The 24,486-nt window shown below is 47.1% G+C and overlaps 1 protein-coding gene and 1 long non-coding RNA gene across 2 annotated transcripts; both read right to left on the reverse strand.

The window, feature by feature from the left end:
- Positions 1-2,247: 2,247 nt before the first annotated feature.
- LOC135369216 (O-acyltransferase like protein-like) lies at positions 2,248-18,954 on the reverse strand. Its single transcript, XM_064602842.1, has 8 exons — positions 18,911-18,954; positions 17,007-17,172; positions 12,541-12,620; positions 12,293-12,412; positions 9,741-9,861; positions 6,102-6,285; positions 5,292-5,434; positions 2,248-3,167 (listed from the first exon to the last, which is right to left on the reverse strand). The coding sequence occupies exons 2-8, from the start codon at positions 17,169-17,171 to the stop codon at positions 2,874-2,876; spliced, it is 1,107 nt and encodes a 368-aa protein (XP_064458912.1). The 5' UTR covers position 17,172; positions 18,911-18,954; the 3' UTR covers positions 2,248-2,873.
- LOC135369218 (uncharacterized) lies at positions 18,950-22,769 on the reverse strand. The gene is made up of 3 exons (XR_010414980.1): positions 22,583-22,769; positions 19,122-19,218; positions 18,950-19,003 (listed from the first exon to the last, which is right to left on the reverse strand). It is a non-coding gene; the product is annotated as an uncharacterized LOC135369218 (long non-coding RNA).
- Positions 22,770-24,486: the final 1,717 nt, after the last annotated feature.

Genomic DNA, 24,486 nt, shown 5'->3' on the forward strand with positions numbered 1-24,486 from the left:
GCTAAATATTTTACACAAATGTACGGGGGAGCTTCGACATTCATATCTACCACCGTCGTTTTCGTACGCGGCGCCGGCTGGACTGCGGAATTTACGTCTCCGAAGTAACGCCATGACAACCAGTCATTGCCATTGGACGTCTTCGAAGGATGCGGAGGACGAAACAAAGGAGAGGTATGACGATGTATTTATTATGTCGAACGAACTAAAATGAACGCGACGCCTGTCACGTGAGGGTAACAGACAGTGACTTCTTCTTCTTTGGTGATATTCTTCAACATTTTTTTCAAGAATCGCTCGTCAGGCGATCCGCGTTGCAACTCCAGCCAGTGCCGTGTATACCAAAGGGAGTCTGGCCATTAATGGTACCTGCCTATATCTGGAGCTCCACTCACTTTTTGAGCTCTCTGGCCAATCACGAGCCAAAATACAGTTCGCTATTAACCCCAGGCTATCCAAGCTATATATTACATGTATTAACTGGGTGCCGACATTTTCGGGAAACTGGATTGGATTAGATTGAAGAGACGACCTAGCAACATAATGGATTTTGCGTCCACTTTTAACGGCGCCATCTGGATGGTGAGGGGCACGCCGGGAAGACGCAGAAGGGCAGAAGGCAGAAGCAGAACTGATTGGCCGGCAGAACCGCTAGTTGGAACAGACTGCCGGTATTATACGTATTTTAACCATGAAACATAACAAGACTGAACCAAGAACGGGCAAAGGTGTGTATATGAATAAAAGTATGTCATAAAATGAAAATTTTGGGCCATCCGTAGCGTTTTTCTTGCTCTTTGCCTGTGATCGCTGTCGTTACTAGGCCTAACAAGGACGATGAAACATATTATTTTCAGGTAAACATGGACACCGGAGCGTAATTTAAGGGTGATTTGCAATATAATTGCAACAGAATGTACACTCACGGAATAAAATTGACGTAATTTGTGAAAAAAAAATTGTCATGAAATCCTCGCTTCGGCGTTCCAAGCTACGCCGCCATTTTCGGGAAAATTTTGGTGTCATGGCAGCCCGCATAGAAAACAGCAGCCAATGAAAAACGCTCAATTTGATTGACAGGTCGAGCCCCTTTTTTAGGCTCCTCCTAATGGCCAGACTCCCTTTGGCATACACGGCACTGAACTCCAGCAACCCGTTCACACGGCAACCCAGCTGCGCCGCCCGATCTGGCCGCACGTCACTAAAGATGCATCGTGTGCATAATCTGCGTTTACATGAATGCGACAGAAGCGCATCGACTCGACTTGTTGCATTGTATGTGTTCATGTAAACGGTCAATTCGCAAGGATAGCGTATCGAAGTCAATCCGCCAGACAGACGTGGATAGAGACGGGTAGATCCGCATTAAAATTGTGCATATAAACAAGAAGATACGCATCGAAAACGAGAGGAGGATTATAGGAAGGCCTCTGCTGCGCGTCAAAGAAGTTAAGGTGGCTGCGGTAGCTGCAGTCATACTAGTCATACTGCGGGGTAAGTTTTGAGTATGAAGAAGAAGAAGATTTTGAGAAATGGCGACGGAAACAACAGTTCCGAAAGTACAGAGCTCCAGACGCGTAGAAGGCAACATTTCCTTCAGCTTGAGGAGGGACGACGAGGACGGAAAACAGCAATAAGACAGGTCGAGGCTCAGCTGAGGCTTTTCTGACCCTCGTCCTGTCGTGTTGCTGTTTTCCGTCCTCGTTTCCGTCCTGTTTTCCGTCCCTGCTCAAGCTCATGGAAATGTTGCGTTCTACATCTTCACACCAGCTCGTTTGCCTGCTTGCGTTATGTTCAACATCTATACGCGTATTTTCAATGTCACACCATATGGTGCTAGTTTAGAGTGAAAGTCGACGCACATTCATGTAAACGGTGGCGCATCGTCTTCATCGCGGTTTCCACTCGATTCGATGAGCTTCTGTCGCATTCATGTAAACACGGCTATAAACCATACAAGTTGTGTCCGCGATGGAGACAAGTACTACGTCATTTTGGGTTCACGACAAATGTAGCCTCGTAATTTCTGTTCCTATCGAACGGCAGAAGGGATATTGGTTTTCTCCCTTTGTTCCTCGTGAACAGAGCCTACATTTAGTATTGCAGCACCATCAGCTACTCGTAATATTGGCAGGGATAAAGTATTATTAGAGTTGTCAGATATCGAGATACTTTTTTTAATATAGCCTGTTCTACGAAACATATTACTGCCAGTGAACGATGTTCTCATACTGTCTTTCGTAAAACTTGTTTATGACATACCTTTATTCGCGATCGCTAATAATACAGCAAGATACCCTGTACAAGTTCACTGAACTGGCATCCAGCCAGGTAACAACGTGCAACTGGCATTATGCTGCCATGTGTCACGTCGACTCTGTCGAGACAACATGCGTAAAATAATGAACAGAACGATGCATTCGTGAAATCCGACAATGGGCACGCCCGACACATCAGCAAACTGGACACTCAATAGAACGGGTTCTTCTTTGACATTGGAGGGTTCAATGTCCATGGTTTTGGTTTCACGCTGTCGCATTTCAGCAACTTTCCTAGAAACCTCTGGAATTCAATTCTCATTCTACGTTCTTGTACGCATTTCTGTCCATTTAGGTTAAGTGTTTAAGGCAGGAAAACGTACGGGTGCCGATAATGAGGAGAGACTTGCGTTTCGGTTAGGTTAGCGCTCATAGCTGCGTATCACATTTTCGTCATATAGACTTTACATCATCCCAGTCTATAGAAACCTTTTTCATCAAAGCGAAATGATGGCTGAGGTTGTAACTCGTTATGTGTCCCACCTCGAGCATTTGCTTTTAACGAAAACACATCTGACTTTAGCAGGTGAAGAGGAGACATTCTTTTAGAGTTTGTCACATGTGACTGGATGCGTTATTATTCGATACTTCGTCCCCGCTTAACGTGAAAACATTTTTTTCTTGTGCTGCACCGTTCGCGGACATTTTCATTTTACACGTTTTCGTGTCCGCAACCGAGCCATTTGCGTTGACTTTGCCATTTTTGTTGACGTGATTCTCGGTAGAAGTCTGGAAAAGCCTTCCCCTGAGTAAAATGGCACCCAAACGGGTGCAAGGTATCTCGATAATGATGTAGAAGATGGCAGATATGGTGAGCGTCGTCAGAAAGTGTCCAAAGAATGCGTACACCTGAAAAAAGAAGTGTTAGGCACCACATAAGTCATTGAACTGTTTTCTCATAATTTCAGCGTCTGATATGTTATTCATCGATTGTATGGTAACGCTAATGTAATACATTGGCCTATTTCCAACACAGACCTAAAGCGAGGAAAGATAACGTTGTATTTAAAGTAGAGATCCTGACAATAGTTTATGGAACACCGGAGTGGTGTATATCTTCATCGGAGTGACACCATTGCAGAAAACGGAAGCAGATATACTTCCAAGCACTTTCCTGAAGTGTGTCTACTCCCGTTCGCTGCTGTCGCTCTGACCACGAAATGCGTCGCTATGGTGATCTGTAAACTTTTGTCGAAACACACATTGTCTTCACATAACACGACAACGAAGAAATACAAAGTGGAAGATCGAGCGAAGCCGCGAAAAAAATGTTAAAGCTGCCGGAAAGCAGCAGACAGAAGTTTATGTTCACTCCCACGTATGGCATTTTGTTGCATACAAACCCACTGCAACTACATACAAATGTGGCAGACGACGAGCAGTAATCTTCTTTTTTTTTGCCAGGCAAAATTGAGGTAAAACGGCTCATCGCGACGTCTGGCAGCAGAAAATCCACAATTCGTCAAGCAACAGTGACCAATGTTCCCGACTGACTTGCTGCTCCTGATGGCTACGTAGCCGATACGTAGCCAACAACTTTCGTTCCAGAACCAGTGTTGTCCGCATGCAACGTAGTTTTGACGCCGTACTTGACTAGCAATGGTCAGTTGGTGACACAGTTTTTCCCGTAATTTTCAGTTTTGATTTTCCCAAAGCATATGATAAGGGAACAACCCGAGGGCAAGAGCCGGCTCCCTCAACAAAGTACTACAACGCTTGATGATGGGGCCCGTGCGGGTGTCGCCGAAAACTATCTGTTTTTACTGTCACATGGTGAAAATTGTTCCGGCTTGGTGAGATTTCGCCCAAAATTATTTTGGACAAATGGAAAAGATACTGATATTTGCATCTGTGAGAGCGTCCGGTGGGTTTACAGGAAAGACGGTAATGGACACTCGGGCCCGGGAGTACGGACACTCGTCAGCCATACTGATGATGATGATAATTGGAGGTTTTTGGCGCAAAAGCGACTGTCAGCCATACTGACATGGCCATGCGAGATATGACACGTGCTTACGAGAACCGATTGCGCCGCTGTGCTGTAAATTGCAGAATTCGCGGTAACTCGTTACAAGTAACTCGTTACTGTAACTTAGTTCCCTTTTTTGGTAACTTGTAACTTAACTCGGTACTTTTGCGCCGTGGTAACTTTCACAGGAACACGTTCCGTTTTCAGGTAACTTTGCCAAAGTAAGTTAAGTTCCAAGTTACATTTAATTCGCTTTTTGCTCATGTACGCATATTTTCTTCCTTTCTCTCCGGTTCCTTCTTGGCATTTTTTGCCATAAAACGTGATATTCATTCAATGACAGTATTTCATTCAGGAAGTAAGAACCGCTGCCATTGAAATGAAGCTGTACCATTGTGCGCCCACAGGGAGTCAGATACAAAGTGTTCGAATTGTTGGTCACAAACGGGAACGATCTAAGCGTGTTTTACTCCTCCGCAGGTAACTCAAGGTCTAAGTCAACTGCTCACGCGCGCTACACCTGTGTAATGCCATTTTGTGTCCAAAGTAACTTGGAAGTAACTCGTTCTTTTTTTTTAAGTAACTCAGTAACTGCGAGTTAGATTTCAGGCTGAAGAACTTAACTTAACTCGTAACGAGTTCTTTTTGACGGGTAACTTCTCCATCTATGGCAAATTGTACCGCTCAAGCGGGCGAAAGGTGAAGCACGGATCGGGAAACTTGGGGAATGATCTCAGTTGTCTCGCGACGTAAACCCCCAATTATACATACAAACTTGGGGAACGCACTGTAAGTGGAAACAAAAACGCTACGAATTGATGCTTGGGGAAAGCATACAGTGATTTTGACCACACGTCAGAATTGACATTTCCTCGCGCAGACGAGCGGTCGTGAGCTCCCGCAGCCATGCAAGCGTTCAACATTTCAGCAATGACATCTGCTGTTACTAAACACAATGCGATAGCGCTACATGGGCACGAAAGCGAGAAAAATAAGGTAATTACCTTCTCGTACTGGCTGTAGTAGATTAGATCCCTAGTGCGGCTAGCGTGATAGAGCATGACCACAGGGTGTGTGATGTAGGCCATGTAGGACAAGTTTCCGAGGGCGCTGAATGGACCCCAGGACAGTATCCTCTCTATGAATCCTGCGCCGACAAGACGATGGATGATCACTCCCATGATATCCCTGCCACGCTTTTGTGGCTTTGGTCGTGGCGGTGGTGCCGTTGTTTTTACTGATTCTCCTGACTGACTCGTATTGACTTAGTGACGGATCCAGGGGAGGGGGGGGGACGATAGCCCTCAAAACGTCAGTTTATACATTGGATTTCCCTCTATCCCCGCCCCCACTACGCGCTCTGGCAAAGAACCCCCCCCCCCCCCCCAAAAAAAAAAAGAGGTCCTGGATCCGCCCCTTTATTGACTCGTGCAAAGATGAAGTCCTGGAAGTTGTTCAGTATGACGAGGAGAATGATGGGATACTAGGTCTTGACGCACATATGCTTTTTTGTGACATTGTTTGCAGGACAACACCATGAACAAAAAGTAAGTATAACGGGGAGATTGGAAGCCCTCCGCAAGCTGACCTTAGAAAAAAGAAACGGAGGCCAGGTGTTCGCCCTTATCCTTCTCGCACTGGCCTTTGTAACGTGTTTTTAAAGGAAGTGCAGGCAGGACGGCATTGAAACAACGTCGTCTCTTGGCTATGTCAGAGGCGATACATGTCCTTGTGCTCGTTTAGCCGTTTCTGTTTCTAAACTGCCTACGTACGAATGTACACATATGACGGCTATGCAATGTAAGTAGACTCACCACCATGGCCGGTTATACAAGCAAAAGTGAGCCAACTCAGAGCAATACACCAGGCAACCCTGTGCGTGGCCGCGTAGACGGCTGCCACTCTCGGAGGAGGTAGTTCGGCGTTCCAACGATACGCTGCCCACAGCACTGCCACGCCTACGGCGAAGGATGTGCACCAGCCTATCACTTGAGTCAGCTGCATTGTGAAAAAAAAAGAAATAATAATAATAATAAAGATTTTCAGTATTCGTAAACGTACGGACCATACTCCTTGAGACTATTGTGTATTCGCCGGTCACTCGTGTCACATGTATGGACTGGAAGCTTTTCACTGAAACTTCCAGATGTTTTCATGACAACTGGGTCTGAACCGTATGAACACAGATGAGACGGAAATGGAGTGCCTACGTACCGAATGCGTGAGAAGTACCTCATTGTTTCCAAAAGTGAAAGCTATAGGCACAGCACAACAGGCTTCTATTTACCTCAGTGATTTTTCAATGACACGTATTTCGCTTTTTTTTTTCTTTTTTTTTTTTTTTTTTGAGAAATCGGACCTGACACGTGCCGAACATACCGCAAACTTACGGCGAATTCCGTAGGTCGTTGTAGGGCAGAAAAGGTTAGCGGGCCCGAGCCTCCATGTCACACCGCCGCTTCAACCCAAAGTGTGTCGCGCTTCATTAGTGCTTCCGCTCGCTCTTTGTTCACTTCTAGACTGAGCCCACACGGCACGCTAGAGTGCGCTACACAAAAACGACCAGCAGATAGGCGATTAACGTTGCCAATATGTTCTGTGAAGCGGTTTGTGTCATGAGCCACACCTCCGAACAATGTCCTTTGAAATTCCTTGTGTCGATGACAACTACGACTTTAAGACTCTTCTTTCTCTTTCTCCCAGATATCTCCCTAAATTTATAATTTCAAACCAGAAATGCTGCTCTTGGTCTCCTCATTGTCTCATCTGGAATTGCCAGTGTTCTACGTATAGCGCCGTTACTAGCAGCGGAGCTACCGTATCCGTTATTGTTTTCAGTGGCGGAATAGAGATCGCGTTACTTTTTTAAATTGGTAACGAAAGAACTACTTCCGTTGCAAATTTGCGGTAGCGCAATCTTAGAGCGCTACCGCTACCGCTACTTTCCGAGCTCAGGTTCGCGACAAACCTACTTTGACCTATATCATCGAGCCTTCACTCTGCCTATACCTTCGAGCAGTCTTGGGTAAGTTACTTCTACAAAGTAACTGAGTTACAGTTAGAGTTTATGTGCCAAAAATAGTAACTAAGTTACGGTTATAGTTACTTTCTTGGTGGAGTAACTAGTACAGTTACAGTTACTGAGAGGAAGTAACTTAGTTACATTACAGTTACTTTTTATAAAAACGACCATGGGATGGTCATGCAATTGTTAAAAACAAATTTATTTACATTTACCGAAGTGCAATAAAAGTTGTCTTGCACTTAACCAGAAGCAGTATAAGTTAACACGCGGTGACGTCACCCGGAAAAATACCACATGTGCAAGCGACCTGGCGCATTGCGGTGAAAAAGAAGAGCACGGTGACAGTGACACGCACGCGTGTCGTAGCGTGTAGAGAGAGAGAGACATACACAAGAATAAGGATTTCGCCTCAGATGGTTTTTCAGGTTTGAAGTTGACGTCCTGTTTGCTGAGTACGTCTTATTCCATAGCTTCCGCTTTACAGTTAAATTATTCTCGTCCTCCCATGATAAAAACTCGAAGGTTGCTTCATAGAGCGGCCACGGAAGCTTATGGTAGCAGTAACCGGAGCAGAATTCGCCATTGCACTGGTCGGAGCGCAATGAGCTGACCGGAAAGTTTCTCTTTGTGCATAATCATTCCCTTGTCCATATCCACAGGAGGGAAGATCCCGTGCTAGGGCAGAGACACTATTAGCAGCTTGTTCGAAGGCTTCGAACAAGCTGCTCAATATCACGGCCTATTCTACGAAAACCGGACAAAAAGCCCGAAAGGAGGGCACAGAGGTCGTTATCTTACAAACAGGCTGGGCCCTCCACGTGTTCCCTATTTGGGATTAACCTTCTTGAAGATTCCGTGTCTGGTTGGAGTTGTCCGCAAACTGGGTCATTCGTACTGCATTGTGGAGCCGTCCACGCTAGCTATGAGTTGTCCTACTTAACGTCCAATTTGAAAAAAAAAAAAAACACATCAAGGTATGTTTACTAATTTCTCATTCCGGGCAAGCTCAGCTCTTTTTGTAACAAAGCTGTAGAGCTTTTAGCGGTAGGCTTGCTTTGTGCATTATTTGCTTTATAGGGGAAGAGAAAAAGATACGCGGGATATCGACCAAAGCGGCTATTAGTAAATCTATAAAAATGGTTTTCCAAATTACAACCTTGAGGAGACCTACGTGTCACCTCCAAGAACTGTTATGCGCTGTGTTTCCTCTTAACGAATTCGTTACTAGTGAGACTTTCAGGTTACTTATTTTTTTCTTTCCTAAAAAGTAGCGCATGCAGTATCGCGTTACTTTTTACGGGTAACGGTAGCGGTATTTCGCTACCTTTAGAAAAGTGTAACGATATCAGGATTTCGTTACTTTCTGCCCAGGTAGCGCGTATATGTATTACGCTACCTTTTTCGGGTAGTGGGTACAACACTGGGAATTGCGGCACACATTCACCCTGTTATTTCGTCACGAAATTCCTATAATCGTGTTCAACTTAAGAGGGAAAAAGAAATCCAGTCCGTCGGCTCTCAAAATATTGCTGTGCCGCAGATAGGACGGCTGTACACAGCGAGGTGACGCTCTATTCCTGCGCCAGATAATGTAATCTACCGTGATCACACTGTTTCCGTATTGGCTGTTAAGATTGGCCGCGTGACACTGCTGCACTGACACTGACTTCTGCTGGAGCAGAAAGTGCGGTCTCCTACTGATGGCGCACGGTGGCGCTGCAGTATTTCCACAGGGGTGCCATCTAGTGTATTGCTCCGTAGACGAAAGCGTGCTGGGCGAAAGCAATGCATCCTGGAAAGGTCCTGGTCGACGTCACAGCAAACGTCAAGGCACACGTAACCTTAAAGATGGCGGCGCCCGTGATCGGCGGTCTAAACCATTTGCAAACAATGCGGTTGTTGTTTCTGCGCGTCGTTTTGGACGGCTTTCGATCATGGTAATTAATTATATCCAATAATCTCGCAGTAAAACGCGCAGTTCTTGCACATAAGGCCTCGCACTGTTGACGGCTTCCAAAGATGCGATGACGACCGCGCGTTAAGATTCACTGAGCCGATGCGACGTATTTAAACTCAGGAGAAATTGGCTACCGCGTTGCGGAAGAAGGACCTCATAATTTACGATGGCGAAATACGTTCATCACTTAGCGTTATGACGACGGAAATATGTCGGTAAGCGGCAAAACGACAAGTAAACAAAGACACATGACCTCAAAATGACGTTTACTATATGATGTGCGACCAGGACAAGATGGTAGTCTTGCCAAAAGCACCCGCTTGAGGGTAGTTACAAGAGTGGCCGGTTTATGTCACCCCTGTGAGTATTTCTCTTGGCGCGCTACTGCTTTTCCTTATCACCAACGGTGTATCTAGTGGACTGACTAGAGTTATTTTCCTTCCAAAGTTTAATAGGACTACAGTAACTTACCGGCTTCAGCTTCACGTTCCGGAACTTCACAATCAGGTAGCCGAGGTAGATGCCGACACAGAAGGAGCCGATGTGGTTGTACGGCTTATGATACACGAGTGTCGCCAGAGTTGAAACGGTACTGAAAAAGTCATCATATCATCAAGGTACCAGAGAATATTCAAACGCTTCAAATCTCCGTGCGTTCCCTCAATAGACGAGTTCAGAAAATCCCAGAGTGCTTAGCGCCGCTTTGAACTGTGGGAGTTTACTAATACGAAAGAAACGGGTGGCTTCCAAACTGCTCCGATTTCTCCCCTACTGGTCCATTGTCCACGACGTGTCATGGTCACAGGTGTCATGTAAGCGAAATGTGAAGGATTATTCTTCGTTCACCCGCTCAGCAAGCGCCCAGAATGCAATGCGTGCGCAAAGAGGACTGGGATTTTCTGAAGTCGTCTATTTGATTTTGTTATTTGAAGTATTTGATACTTAGCGTTCTCGTTACTTCTTTCGTTTACTCGGTCAGGCTTTGTAACTTTTCGTTACTGTGTTGTTTCCTCACATTGCCTGACATCCCTGGTGCTCGTTAAACCTATTGAACTTGTCGCACTGAATTTATTCATTGCCGGATTCCACTGAAAGTGCAAATTTCGCTAGGGGAGATTGCTTACACCAAGCGGTGTCGGTACGGGATTGCATCTCCAGTGCAACGCCACCTGTCCTGCGCGAGCCCATTTTGTAAAGCTAAGTCACTGGATTGGGGAAAGTACGGCCTTCCTCTGATCTTTGCCGCTGCGAACTTGGAGCAGCAATGGCGGACGTGGCATTCCAACACATGCTGCGGCCACCATTGTTGCTCCGATGTCCATGCGGGAAAGGGAAAGGATACGCTACTTTCCACAATCCAGTGACTTTACGCAAAGCGTACTACCAACGCCACCTAAATACAGGTGGCCTGCTTAATGCCTTCTATGTTGCGGTGTTGCTGGTGAAAGGGCTCGCCGTTGTCGGCCTCACAGAGGTGGGCAACGTCACGACTGACGCCCTGAGAGAATGTGCGTCCTGGGCCAACTTCTAAGGGAACTGTGCCGACATATGCCTGGAAACATCGGAGCAAAACCCAGGGAAAACACCAGAGAGCACAGCCGGCGCTGCGATTTGAACCGGGGTACCTCACAGTCTCGACGTAAGCTAACCAGAGACCCACGCGAGCTGGTAATGGGCCTTCTATCACTTCCCAAGTCAGCTAATCGCCGCAGCCCGCCAAGTTGTCAGCTAATCACCGCTGAGGATTTGAAATACACGATTTCCGTAGCTCTTCTCGATAGCTACGGCCGCCGAAAGCACGGTCGCGATTGGCCGACTCCTAATTGTTACGTCACGTCCCTCAAGCGACCAGGCCTTAGGGGTGTTAGCACCACGCCGCATTCCGAGTTCATTTTGTGTGATTTTGTATTGGTCTTGTAGTGTATATAGCTGCGTGATCACCGCAGGATTCCTCGGAAACCGTGACCTGCTGTAGCAGTGCTGCTTTGCCAGTGCAATGTTAAATTTGCCGCTAACGGGGACCCGAAACTGGAAAAACTCTCCAACATCACTGCTCCCGCTTGCCGCGTGCATATCTGTTTCCTCCCGTCTTGTTTCCCTAATTTTCTCCCATGCGAACCCACGTAAATTGATGGGTACAAAGTTTTTGCCCTATGAAGCCAGCGTGTTGTTTTTCTCCCACAATGGAACATTCCAGACTTGACATCGTTCTGCAAGTGGAGCAACTTTTGGATTTTCCCGAAGCGAAACTGTGCTCAGCTCTGACGATGGAATGTCCCACATGTCGAAATACACTGAACGGTCATAAAGTGAAAAGTACAAAGTGGTGAAAATTGGCTCAAGCGGGAGCGCCAGGTCAGGAACCGCCACAACGAAAGTTTGGGCCCATTAAATACCAGCACCGGAGCGCAGGAAGCGCATTTCGTTTCCGGAGCGTGGCGCTCTTAATGAACTCTCACGCTCCAGCTCGCAGGTCATAGCGCGTATGTGCTGCTCCTGTTGTGTGACGTATGGAGGAAGGGAAGGCTGAGAAACCAATGAGCCGCCTTGGAAATTTCGCCTGGGCGCGCAACTTGCTCGTGGCTCGGAAAGACCGTTCAGTATACGCACCACACCATGGACACAGTACACCAAGCGCGTTGGGTAGAGCCGCTACTTAACGCGCCCTTTGTCTATGAGCAGGCGAGAGGCGAGAGTTCGGAGAAACCACATGATAAACAATCGGTCCACTCACAAGGTACCAATGTGGGGTATTCGTAGGCGGGCCATAGAAAAATAAAGCTCGTGCATCTCAACCTTGAAATGCTACCCTCTTATTTCGCGGAGGGGCCTATGAGGTCGCTCTATGGGCACTAAGGGAGAGAGGAAAACAGGGGAGCTGCGCAGTCGGTTGACCTACTTGCATAGCTTATTTCGAACAGAATCTGTTTTTCTACCGAGGTCTCGGTAGAAAAACACCCGACCTCAGATCATAGCAAGGCAAGAGTGTACCCAGTGTGGCAATGTACGAGGCATCTTCTTACTCTAGGTCAGGGTAAAATATGAGTCCTGGAGGCAACTTGTACAGGTACGTAATCACTCCAGATGTGACACTTCCCGCCAGCAGAAGCAGAAACGTAACACTCAGTCCAAGTTTGGGCCAGCTACAAGGGCAAAAGAAAACCGTTCAATGACAGGTTCTACAACGGTCCTTGAGTCAAGGTAGTTTTCTCTTGTACTGTGTTTAGTAATATAGCTGATACGATTAACGATTTCTGCAAACTGTACTTACTTGTAGAGCAATATGAGGATGAACACTGAAACAACGAAGAACTGGAAGTTGCACGCTAGGTACCAAGTGGCCACAAGACACTGCGAGAATGCAAGCCATCATTCCTTAGTGCTGGTATGTAATACATACACGTCACATTCCACTACTGTACATCTACACTATAAAAGAGACTACTTCACCGCATAAGGTGGTCTTGGCCAACCGATACACACAATGACATCGTGATATGTTCTTGATGCAGAAACAGGAGCCGTACAACAGGCGAACGGGAGAGCAACAGGCGCTTTAACATTTTAGACAACGTTAGATAAATGGCGTACGCGCCCATCCTCAGTGAATCAACCAAATTCATGGCAAATCTGTGTTCCGTGGATAAACTCAAAGTCGTTTTCCGCGTTTTTTCGCTGCAGACGAAATCTTACTTGTCGCTGCTCTTCAGGGATGTTGTAGAATAGGTTAAATGATCATTTATTCCCATCTATAATTATTGTCCTTTTTAGGTTGCGGCGTGTTGTGCAACAAATATCGCGAGCTTTTGAAAGGTAATGACGAGCGTAGCCGACATGTACGCGCGAGAGATGCCCGAGAGATGCTCCTCTCATTTGCACAAACTCTAAATACATTCCACTTTTTCAAACAACGTTTAACTGAACGAGGGCACTAGACGTCCTTTCGTGACATTTGACACTCCGGATGGGAGGGCCTAACCGGTGGTTAGTTGCGTAGCCTGCCGCGGTGGAAGCGTCGTAGCAATAGCAGTAGCAGACGAACTTTTCGTGATCGATGAGGGTTTATTGAGAGGCTGGCGGCTCCTGAAAGACGAGGTCACCCAGCTACGGACAAGTCCTATACCGGAAGAAGCTTCAGTTCTATTGGTAAGGTGCTGGAGCGAAGCCACGGCTGATATGCTTTCCAGCACATCTGGCCCTCTGTGACATTTCAGCATCGCCGATCAGACTCATGTAGAGGAACTCATCTCCTCTACATTAGATGACCCAGAAATTGAACGTGTCAGTCCGGTGAGTAATTGCGTCCTTCCACCACCGCTATTCCAAATTTTGGAGCAGCTTCGGTAGAACGCTACCGAGCCTCGGGCACCTGCAAGCCTCCGACGAATTCAACAAGGCCCTGCGCCCGCACAACGACCCTACAATCAGCTACAGCGACAACCTTTCGAGCTCGTCCCTGCGGTACCGGTCCCGGTACTATCGTTACTTTTGCCTCGATTCGACTCGACTCTGACCCTTCGACTCCTTCGAACCAGCTCATTCACACGCTTCGTCCTTAGCACATTTTTCGACGGCTTCATAATGCTATGCTTCACCGTCATAATGCTACGCGCATTGTCAGAAGAATCGGACTTGGGATCGTATTAAACAGTAAAAGTAAACTTTAATGGAAGGAGAAAACCCGTCCGTGTAGTCCGAAGGTCAGCAAGAGAATGTCGAATATCCCTCGATTCGTGCACCCGGGCCCTTACGCATAGTCGTCATCATCCTCCTCGTACTCGCAATTATCGTCGGTCACGTGATCCAAGGTCGGCGCCTTCGTTTGGAATTGTGACGGCAAAAGTGCTGCAATGGAGTTTCACAGGTTGTATCACTGGTCCAGCTTGGTTGCTCCGGTGAAAGCTGATTCTGTTCATCCTCTTGAAACAGCTCGCTGACGTCAAAATCATGTTCCAAGGGTGTTCACGAGGGGAGACGGGTTCACGACAGTATTTGTTCTGCATAGCCGAGGTATCTTCCCATTTGGTAACGGTCGTTCTACTCGTATGTCGTAAGCGTTGTGGGCATTGTTCTTGATGGTATAAGGTCCGTCAAAAAGGGCTCCTAGATTCCCACCGCTGATTCCGTTGGCAAAGAGCACTTGATCTCCGATTTGAAAGGATGGCATATTGGTTGTTTGGAATCGAATATTGTCTTCATACGCTCCAAATACTTCGTAAGGTAGGCGTGGTCGCATTTACGTGCGTGGTGAATGTCTACGCCGGAAGCATCGCAGTCGATGTTGAGTTCGTTGTCGATATATCGCTGAGGGCAGTCTCTTACTCTTATCTGCGGTGCGGCTTATAGGTGTGAAATTACAGTAATTGGAACGTAACTGAAATGGAGATGTTCTTAATGCGGCATGGTCCGTGATGCTCACCTGGAAAGTCGAAGATTTCAGCTACGCACTCCAGTGGTCAATATCTCCGTCGATGTGTTTCCGAAGCACGGGCAAAAGTCTACCGTTGGCCCATTCGACAATTCCATTAGTCTCCGCAGCGTAGGGCACCGTGATCCGCCGTGCCACGTGTCATAAATACGAGCACTTTGTCATTGTCGCTAATGGTTCTTCGAGGTGTTCCGTATGCATGGACGATCCTCTCCAAAGGAAATGAATAAATATTTTGGGGATTTGCTTTCCACGGCACGGGACACCACGAAAGGCGTGGTAAGTCGATAGCAGTACTGTAGTATTTGTTGTGGCCCTCGGTGTTGATCAGACCGACATGGTCAATGGCGATGCAATCGAAAGGCGTTGTTGGGGGGTTCGCAATGCTACAAATATCGTGGTTGTACTCTTGGCACACAGGCAACCTTTGACCCAGGCATGTACATCTTGTACACCGTTTTCCAACAGTACCTTTTGCCAATTTCAGACAATGTCCGGCGAGCATCGCTGTGACCATCCTTGTCGTGATAGCATGTGAGAGCAGCGTGCTTGAGAGTTATTCGTATCACAGTACGCATAATATTGGTCTGGCCTTGTGCTGACGTTGATATAAGGGTGCCGCTGACGAGACAAATACCGCGTATTCGCATTCATCGGATGAGTGGGGTTTTCGATGTCTCTATATAATAGCCCTCAGCACGGGATCGCTTCTTTGTGCTTCCTTCAGACGAGTGTCATCTGCGCGAAGTCCCAGCAGAGAGTTCCTCTTTCCGGTAATCTTGACAAGGTTTCCTCGATGGTGTTTTGCTTGCCGGGTGTGTCACGAATGGTAAAATTGTATTCCGTATAAGATCGAACATAACTCGGGCGAGAAGTCTGCCCGGTGTCTTCTTTTTGATTTTGCGCATGACCAACCCGTTGTCGGTGTAAACGTCCAAATGTGCGAGTCCTTGAAGGTAGCAATAAACCTTCCGAGCTATAGCCCAATGCAAGGCGATTGCTTGAAGTTTCGTCGAAACAGCCGAATGTCCCTCGATCCGTGCCCGTGCGCTTAGTCGCCTTCAACCTCCGCGCTAAGAGTATCCGTGGCACATTCGGCAACTGCACTGTATTGCGAGCATCACACTCACGTGTCAGATGTGCCCGGCCACATGTGGCCTTTCTTCTGCCAGCCGCGACATGGTTTCCCAACACCATGGCGCTACTGCACAATTTCTCTAGCCGGCGCACGTGTCGGCACTCATCACAGCTAACGCAGCTTCACCGTCCCTACGAGTTCCTGCTCCAGTGTTGGTTGCAGCACCCCGGCACCTAATTCGACAGCGCCCTCCGCTACTTCGCCGCAGATCTCAGATAAATTCTCATTACGTTCCAGCAGTCTTCTTCCGCTACCTTCCAGCACTACGATGCTATGACGTGTCGCTAACGGTACCGTGCACTGTATATGGCTACGGTGGCGGATCTCGCTCTGGTTCATCCTCGTTTGCCTCCCGCGGCTATGACGCGGTTGTCTCTACGTCACCCAACTACGAAAACACGCCACCAGAAGAAGATTCAACGTTCAGCACATGAGTTTTCAATCTTCAACACATCTAGCCCTCCGTGATTATTCCTGTTCATTTCCTCTACAAAAGCTTACGGCAGCTCCCTGCGCAGACCTGATGCCACGATAGGTATGTTGACGTCACCCGAGGAGATAGGGTAGTGCCGTACGACTAACCTTGTCGGGCCGGAAATTTGAAATTCAAGTGGTCGTGGACAAGATATTGAGCATTGTGACTCCTGATAAAGTGATTGATAAATGGAACAGTTAAATGTAACTTCGTCGCATCTTTTAGTGCGCTACAAACTATTTCCAAACGTCGTGTGGTTACGATAACACAAGTAATATTTCACAGGATAACGCAAGTAATTATTCTAGTGTGCATTCCTTCACCGACTATACAACATCTTCCCTGAATTTACTGAAGATCCCTAACAAAGAGCATCATCCTAACGGTACACTCTAAAAACAGAACTTCACCGCATAACACGCTGCGCGCCAACCATTGTCAGGAATGATAGTGTTATCGCTAGTGATTGGAAGACAGAGGGGGGCGTACGCCTTTTTGTGACAATTTTCATATATCCAAATTGCCGCAGATAGGCGTACGCTCCCTTCTCTCTTCCAATGAGAAGCGATATCCCTATCATTCGTGGCAATGTTTGGCGCACAGCGCACTATGCGGTGAAGTTGTTTTTAGAGTGTAGGAACAATCGAGTCAACGTCGCTCTCGCCGCAAAGGAGAAAGTCAACGTGTGTTACCTACCATATCTTTGGAAGGCCAGAAATTGTTAATGTATAGCAAATTTGACCACCAGGATTTTTCGCAGAGTTCTATTTCAGTGCCCATGATGTCGCTCCAGAATGGACCGTCACCGAGGGCCGGCATCAGGAACAGAAGCCCGAGGGCCAATACTAGCGGGGGCGTCATCCTAGAGGAGGAGAAGGAGGACAATAAGGCACTTCGAAAGCAGAAAATCAAGGCAGGCACACTACGTTGTGACTCCGAGGCGACACACGCCCACCTAAACCAACCACAGGTGCCTCCAGGTTTGCGGGAGGAGTGTACCTGCACGAGTTGATGTGTCTTGAAGTACCCGATACAACCAGTGGTTCACTATTATTTTTCACTACAGTATACGGCTAGCAATGGGGTAGAGTATCGCCCCCGGCGATGAAACTCCAGAATCATTATTAAAATAATATTGATGTCGTTCTTCACTGATATCGCTTTATGCAAAAGAAGAGGAAGAAGAAAGCATCACATAGTTCTGCACTTTTTATTGTTCTAATTGAAGCAGAATCGTAATTGGGAATACATTTGTTGCGGATTCTGTATGATTCTGTTAAGAGTATGTGTATCATGTTGACGATGGACTGTTCAACAGGGCTTAATTGACCTTTCAGTCTAAATACGTCTGTAATTATTTGGGATGAAGACGATAAAACAAACAAAAAAGAAACATGGAAGCTGCACCTGCCTTGCTTTAACTCACCGTTCACCACCTTCAGTTCCCATCTCGCTTTCACGAATTTTCACGAAAAGACATTGCTTCCATCGCTGTCCGCCTATTGTGATCATTTCACGTTGTGAAAATTTGGTGATCAGATCGTGATTTGCAAACGCCACCTGTCTCACTAACGCGTGAGGTAGCTATACCTTTGTGTGCGGCATGCCGCATGATAGGACAGCCGCTATTTCAAAGAGTAAACGCCCTTACGCCGATTTCAATGAGAGAGAGGGACAAAAAACGCTTTTGCTCACCGAGTTCGCAGTCATCTAGTTCGATAAAGCTCGATTAGCTCGACTCAGGTTAAATCCAATATGCCATTTGAAAAAGTTCCAAGGAGCAACGCGCACCCTTGGAAGGCGTGCCGCGAAACGTGGTGTAAAACGACGCACTCTAAAAACTGAACTTCATCGCATAGCACGGCCCTGTGCCAACCACTGCCACAAATGATAGGGTTATCGTTTTGATTCGAAGAGAGAGGGGCGTACACCTTTTGTGTCAATTTGGATATATTATAACTGACACAAAAAGGCGCACGCCTCCCTCCCTCTTCGAATCAGAAGCATCAACCCTATCACTCGAGGCAATGGTTGACGCAGAGCGTGCTATGCGATGAAGTTCAGTTTTTAGAGTGCAGTGACGGCGCATACACCAGAGATACGACGACGACGATCGGAGACGATAGGAAAAAGTATGGCGAAAAAGCAAGGCATAAAGGCAGGGCAGAAAAGCAAAGCATAACTGCTAAGCGGCGGAATAGCAAGCCGACGTCCCGTTTGGCTGACCTTTCCCCCGGTTTTCTTTTCCTTTCATCTAATAAATATATCCACCCCCCCATAAAAGCCAAGGCAAGGCAAGGCAAAAAAAAAAGGTAACATCACAGTACCATTACCATTTTTATACACATGTGGCGCGTTTCTGGAAGCGCGTAAGCACCGTAGCATCGTTGCGCAGTGTGTACTTTTGCTATACGGCGCTCACTCACTTCCTGGAGCGCGCCCATGATTTCCCCGACAACTCCCAACTTGCGCCGCGACTGCCGCAGTGGCGCTGCGTGTTCTTCAAAAACATATTGGACAAGACGTGTCCCAGCACCTTTTTGCGGATGAAAACCTCTAAGCATATTCTCGTCGTTTTTCCTAAAACGAACTGTACTCACCTCCAATATTTATTGAACAGGAATCGGATGACGTTCAGTCTTCCGTCATTTTCCTCGAGCTCTCTCCAGGAAGTGTACACTACGAGTAAGCCACTGTAATTAGAAATCCTCGTTGATAACTCACGCAACACTTGAACGAAAAATATTTCCATCGCTATTCCGACATGCCTGACCTCTTCTACCTACGAGACTTTCACAAACTTACGCTTACCTTATCAGAAAAAACGAGTCCACACCCAGCGTAAAGTTTATGATGCCGGAGAAGAAAAAGTTGTCGGAGTACATTTCGTGACCGTTGAACAGTCCGCCTGGAAGACACAAGGACAAGGGAGTTGATGTCGACACAGCTGGCTATTGACCACGCGCGGGTTGACTTCGTCACGACTAGAGAGCGGATACGATGTATAGGATGGCCTTAAAACACAACTTCGCCACATAGCTAGACCGGGAAAAAACACATCGCGAAAACGACAACCACGGGAGGAACATAAGCACACACGGGCGCTTAAAAAGTATGGCCAAATTGCACCTACCCACCCACTGTAAAAAAATGCAAATGTACCCCCGATTTTAAATCAATTAGGATACTGGGCAGGAGCAGAGATAAGTTTGCCCGTGAACTTTTGGAGGCCTTCTTTATCGGAAAGAAAGGTTCTCTCTGTATCAGCGATACATCTATCTCGCTTGCCTCAGGTGAGAGGCGGTTACTTGAACAGGCGAAGAACTAGATTGTCTAGTAAAAATTTTTAAGTTGTTTTGGTTGTTCTTATCTACCTGCTTTTCCTTTTTGTTCTTTCCTGTTTCTTTTCTGTAGCTGCGCACCCTTCAGTGCAGTAAAGTTTAGTTGGAGTAAGCGCCCGTGTGTGTCTTATGTTCCTCCCGTGGTTGTCGTTTTCGCGCTGTGTTTTTTCCCCGTCTAGCAATGAATTATCAACGAGCCCAACAAAGCATTTTGTTGAACTACTTCGCCACATAGCACGCTCTTAGCCAACCGCCATCTTGAATGATATCGTTCTGCCCCACACTCTTAAAAATGAACTTCACCACATAGCACGCTCCTAGCCAACCATCACCCCGAATGACAACATTCTCGCCCTAGATTTGTTGAAAACGGGAGGAGGAGCCTATTTTGTGCATTATGCACGGCACGAAATAGGCTCCTCCTCCCGTTTTCAACAAATCAGGGGCGAGAACGTTGCCATTCGGGGTGATGGTTGGCTAGGAGCGTGCTATGTGGTGAAGTTCATTTTTAAGAGTGCATGGCTGGTTAAGAACGGGAGGCGTACGTGTCGTGTCGTCCCTCCTCTGTCCCTTCTCGGGTTCCAATTTTTCACCATGTACCAGCTGGCCTGCACCCTTGCCCTTTTGCCAGGCGTACGTCTTTTTTAGCGTCCATGCAATTATAATAATTGTAGCAGAAAGACGCACGCTCCGCGCGTTCCACAAATCAGCAGTGATGACGCTACCGATCTGTGCAATGTGTGACCTTCCCTGCGCTATGTGGCGAAGTTCTCTTTCAAAGGGACGGTCGCGTCCGTTCCACGCCACGTACGTGTATACGCACACGAGGGACATCTCCACGGAAAAAGCAAAAACTGTTAACGGGGCAGAAGATAGGCCACCTGTTATGCTGAGCATTCGCACGGTGCCAGGATACCGAGAGTTGCGTGCTGCCAACGTCACCTAGATGAACAATGTCTCATCCCTTAAACGGTGGTGTGCCCAGCTCCAAGTCCGTGGAGTTGGGCCACCCGTCCGTTGCCACCCTGCAGGTCCCGTTGACCAGAGGTGGGCCCGTGGAGTTTAGAAAATGCAAGACTGCGGTTTATTAAAGCTTTTGGGTGCTAAAGTGCCGAACTAAGAGTTCGTGACGTTTGCAACTTGCCCTGAGCTTGGGGGGGGGGGGGGAAGGACAAAAGACAAAACACAAAAATGAACAGCACAAGAGAAATCTATGACGCGAGGCAAGGCAAGACAAGACAATATCGTCACGGGCCTTAGGCCTCTTCTATGGCCCAGTGAACCCCTTTAAACGATCTTACGTAGTCATTAAGAGTTCACCCTTGACGAGTGTGCTTTTCGTGGTCGTAGCTATTCCACAAATCAGGAGTGATAACGCTACCGATCTGTGCAATGTGTGACCTTCCCTGCGCTATTCGGCTATTGCCGCGTAGCATTGCTGCGTAGCTATTGCTACGAACAGCCATCAGCCTCGTACGTAGCCGTTGCATGGTATCCATGGGAGAACTGTTTGAAATCTTCTGCAGCAATTCGTTGAAGCAGACGACATTCCGACTTTATATATCAACGAGGCTAAGGAATGAGAAGAGAGATTAACCGGTCTTCTGTATCTATAGGCGGCCTTGATACAGATAACTCAATAGACGACACCGTCAGCGTCTTCCCCTTCCCCCCACACTCTAGAAATAGAACCTGCCGACGTAACAAGCCAAATGCCACCAACGATACGTAATATCATCGCTTCCCCTAGTATTTCCCATAGTGTTCCCCTAATAATTTCTCCCTAGTGTTTTTCCTTCATGAACATCAACGGCAATATCATCGTCGTTCTCACTTTTGATTTTTGGAGAACGCCTTGCATACGCCTGTTTGTAACGGTCTTTGTGGGGCCAACAAGGACAAGTCACGGGCAAGCTGTCTACGCCACTAGTTTTTGGCGGTTAACGTCACTACATAAGTGTCACAAAGATGCGTACGCCTCCTGCTTTCAACAAGTCAGGGGAGTCAATGTCATTCTAGGTAATGGTTTGCTAACGGCGTGTTGTGGCGATGAACGTATGCTTCGTCCCCAGCACCCTTTCAACGTCACCACCACCACCACGGTATGCTTTGAAAGCTTTAGTCATCCAAATTCCCGACTGACATGGCTCTGCCCATTGATTTGTCGAGAATGGGTGGCGAACATCTTTCTGTCACACTTATACAGGTACGTATGAAAACTGTCACAAAAAACGCGTACCCCCTCGCTTTCCACAAACCGAGTGTGATGATCGTGTGAATCTGTGCAACCGTTGGCCCTCATCGTGTTATGTGGTGAACCTTTGTTGTAAGAAAGGAGCGGCTGCGCCGGAGAATATTCCTTGAGGCTAGCAGACCACGGAAAGTCGTGAAGTTGAGCGTTTACGTGGTAGTGGTGCTCGTGAAAGGGCTCGCCGTTGTCGGTCTCACAGGAGGGGGGGGGGGGGCAACATCATGACTGATGCCCTGGGGGATGCGCGTCCTGGACAGACTTCTAAGGGAACTGTGCCGACATATGTCTGAAAGCGTCTGAGGAAAAACCACAGAGAGCACAGCTGGCGTCCGTCCCAGTCTCGACGTGACATGGCCAGCACGCCAACCACTGAGCCACGGGAGCTGGTGAGCGCTTACGCGGCAGCAGGAAGCTATAGCATTCTTCGCATATCCCGTTGAGACCTATCGCTGGTGTGCATAGACACGAATACAGTTAAACGTCATCAAGTAATATAAAAATCGGGAGCACGAAAACCGTGTAGGACATCTTTACTTCATCTACCATGTATACGGTGTCACCTGAGGGATACCGCTGTACAAAATGGCATAAATGCAGGTGAACCATATTCGTGATTTGGGAAGCCTGAGGTGGGGAAAGCTCAGGCTCACACCCACCATAGCATTTTGTTTTTTACTTACGAAAGGGTTGGACGCTCTCTATAAAAAAGTAACTGTGTCCAAATATGATCCAGGCCATTGACAGGAATCGTATGCCATGAAGCACAGCAAGGGATGTGCGTTTGCCGTTGGAAGCCTGGATTCCGAACGCCGAGAATGTCAGCAGGACTTCCATAACGATGGCAGGAAGAGTGACCTGCTTGAGCGTTTTGTCTGGAAGCAAACAAATATTGAAATAACTCTTGCAGCAGAACAACAGTATGGCAACAAAGTCGCTAACACTCGCAAAATCCGCCTTGGACTAATGGAATCCCAACAGCTACTTATTAGGCCGTTCCAGTATCTTCTTGTCGTAATTGGTGTGGAGTGACGCTGATCAAAACCATTTGAAAATAAAACGTTGTCAAAATAAATATTTTCAAATCCATCCTTTCTAATTGGTCGACAGCCAAAGCTTTCTACGTCCGAGTACGAAAATAGTACGATATTCATTCTTGGAATGGGCATTCGAGTCTAAGGCATTTCGGTGCAGGATATTTCTGTGCGGGTGTTTCGGTGCACGGGCACGGTGGTGCACGGATATTTCGTTGCATGGACATCTGGGTAGTTTCATTTTAAATCGAACAACGTGTGAAAGTCGTATTTTTTAATTCGCCTAGAAAAAATATATGTTAGATGACAGCTCAAACGACGCAAATTGCGCCACGTGCGACGCTCGTGCGTGGAGTAGTTTCCGCGTGGGAGAGGAGGAAAGTCTGAAGCTGCTTGAGCGCGCTTTCTTCTGGACCTACTTTGACGGGATCTAGCACCGCTGATTTTTTGTGGAGTTTGGAGTTTTTTTGTGATTGTAGGCTGTACCACAGACACTGTCGACAGCCACCCACAGAATTCTGAGGGCCACAGATTTTCTCTTAAAAAATGCCGAACTTGGCGTAAACGTTCAAAAAGACCAAACTTTGTTATCAATTTTCTTCATGACGGAACGTTTGAGGATATCGAGCTTAGTGCCATTCGATAGGACGTTGAAAGAACTTTCGTGCTGTATAAAGTCCATTTTTCTCAGTCAAGTGCTTTCTGTGTTATTAGCTTGAGAATCGCACATGGTAGGCGAAAATTGCCAATGTTGCATCTCAATTTTCTCAAAAATGCCATCTTCGATTTCCTTCATTATTTTTGGAAAGGTGGCGTTATGTCTTTACTTTAGACTCCAAGTGAGACAATCTTTTATTTTTACCTGAGAGACGCGCAGCGATTTTTTTCGTCAGGCATGGTCCACGAGACTGCAGCCTTGCGCGCCCCATACACGGGCACGCGACCTTCAACCTCTCCTTTGCTACAGGTCTCCCGCTGACGGAGTAATCAATGACCGCACTTCGTGAGCTTGTTGTAGTATCCCCAGAGCGTTACTTTACGTTTACCCAATGGTCTCCCAGTTCCGTCAAGCTCATTCAAACAGAGGGAGAGTACATGAGTTGCCTGTGCGCCCTTGACGAGAAGCCCCAGTCCACGAACATACCGACAAAGTAGTGAGAAGAAACGAAGCGATTCGTAAAGATCTTTATCCAGTGGCAACATAGTAGCTTTTGTTTCAGGTTGCCGCCAGTCCCCCAGGCAGTGTGAAATTCACATCCTTTTCATTGGTAAAAAAACGTTGTGGAAGTTTCGAAAAACGTAAAATGTGCCCATTGCGAGACCCCTGCAGATGATGGCTGCCACCATTGGAAAGCTTTACAGGACCGAAAGCTTTACAGGACCTTTCACATGATATAAAGTGACTGGGTTCTAGCGCATTTTTGTCCGGCTAGTATCGCAAAACCATGAGTGGTACACGAAAATTTTGCATGTTCGATCTTAATTATTTCTAAAACGCCAGAATATTTTTACGATTTATTCCACAGGGGCAGAATTATGCCTGTACTTTGCGC

The sequence above is a fragment of the Ornithodoros turicata genome, chromosome 9 (genome assembly GCF_037126465.1).
Source record: "Ornithodoros turicata isolate Travis chromosome 9, ASM3712646v1, whole genome shotgun sequence".
In the NCBI taxonomy this organism is placed as follows: Eukaryota; Metazoa; Arthropoda; class Arachnida; order Ixodida; family Argasidae; genus Ornithodoros; species Ornithodoros turicata.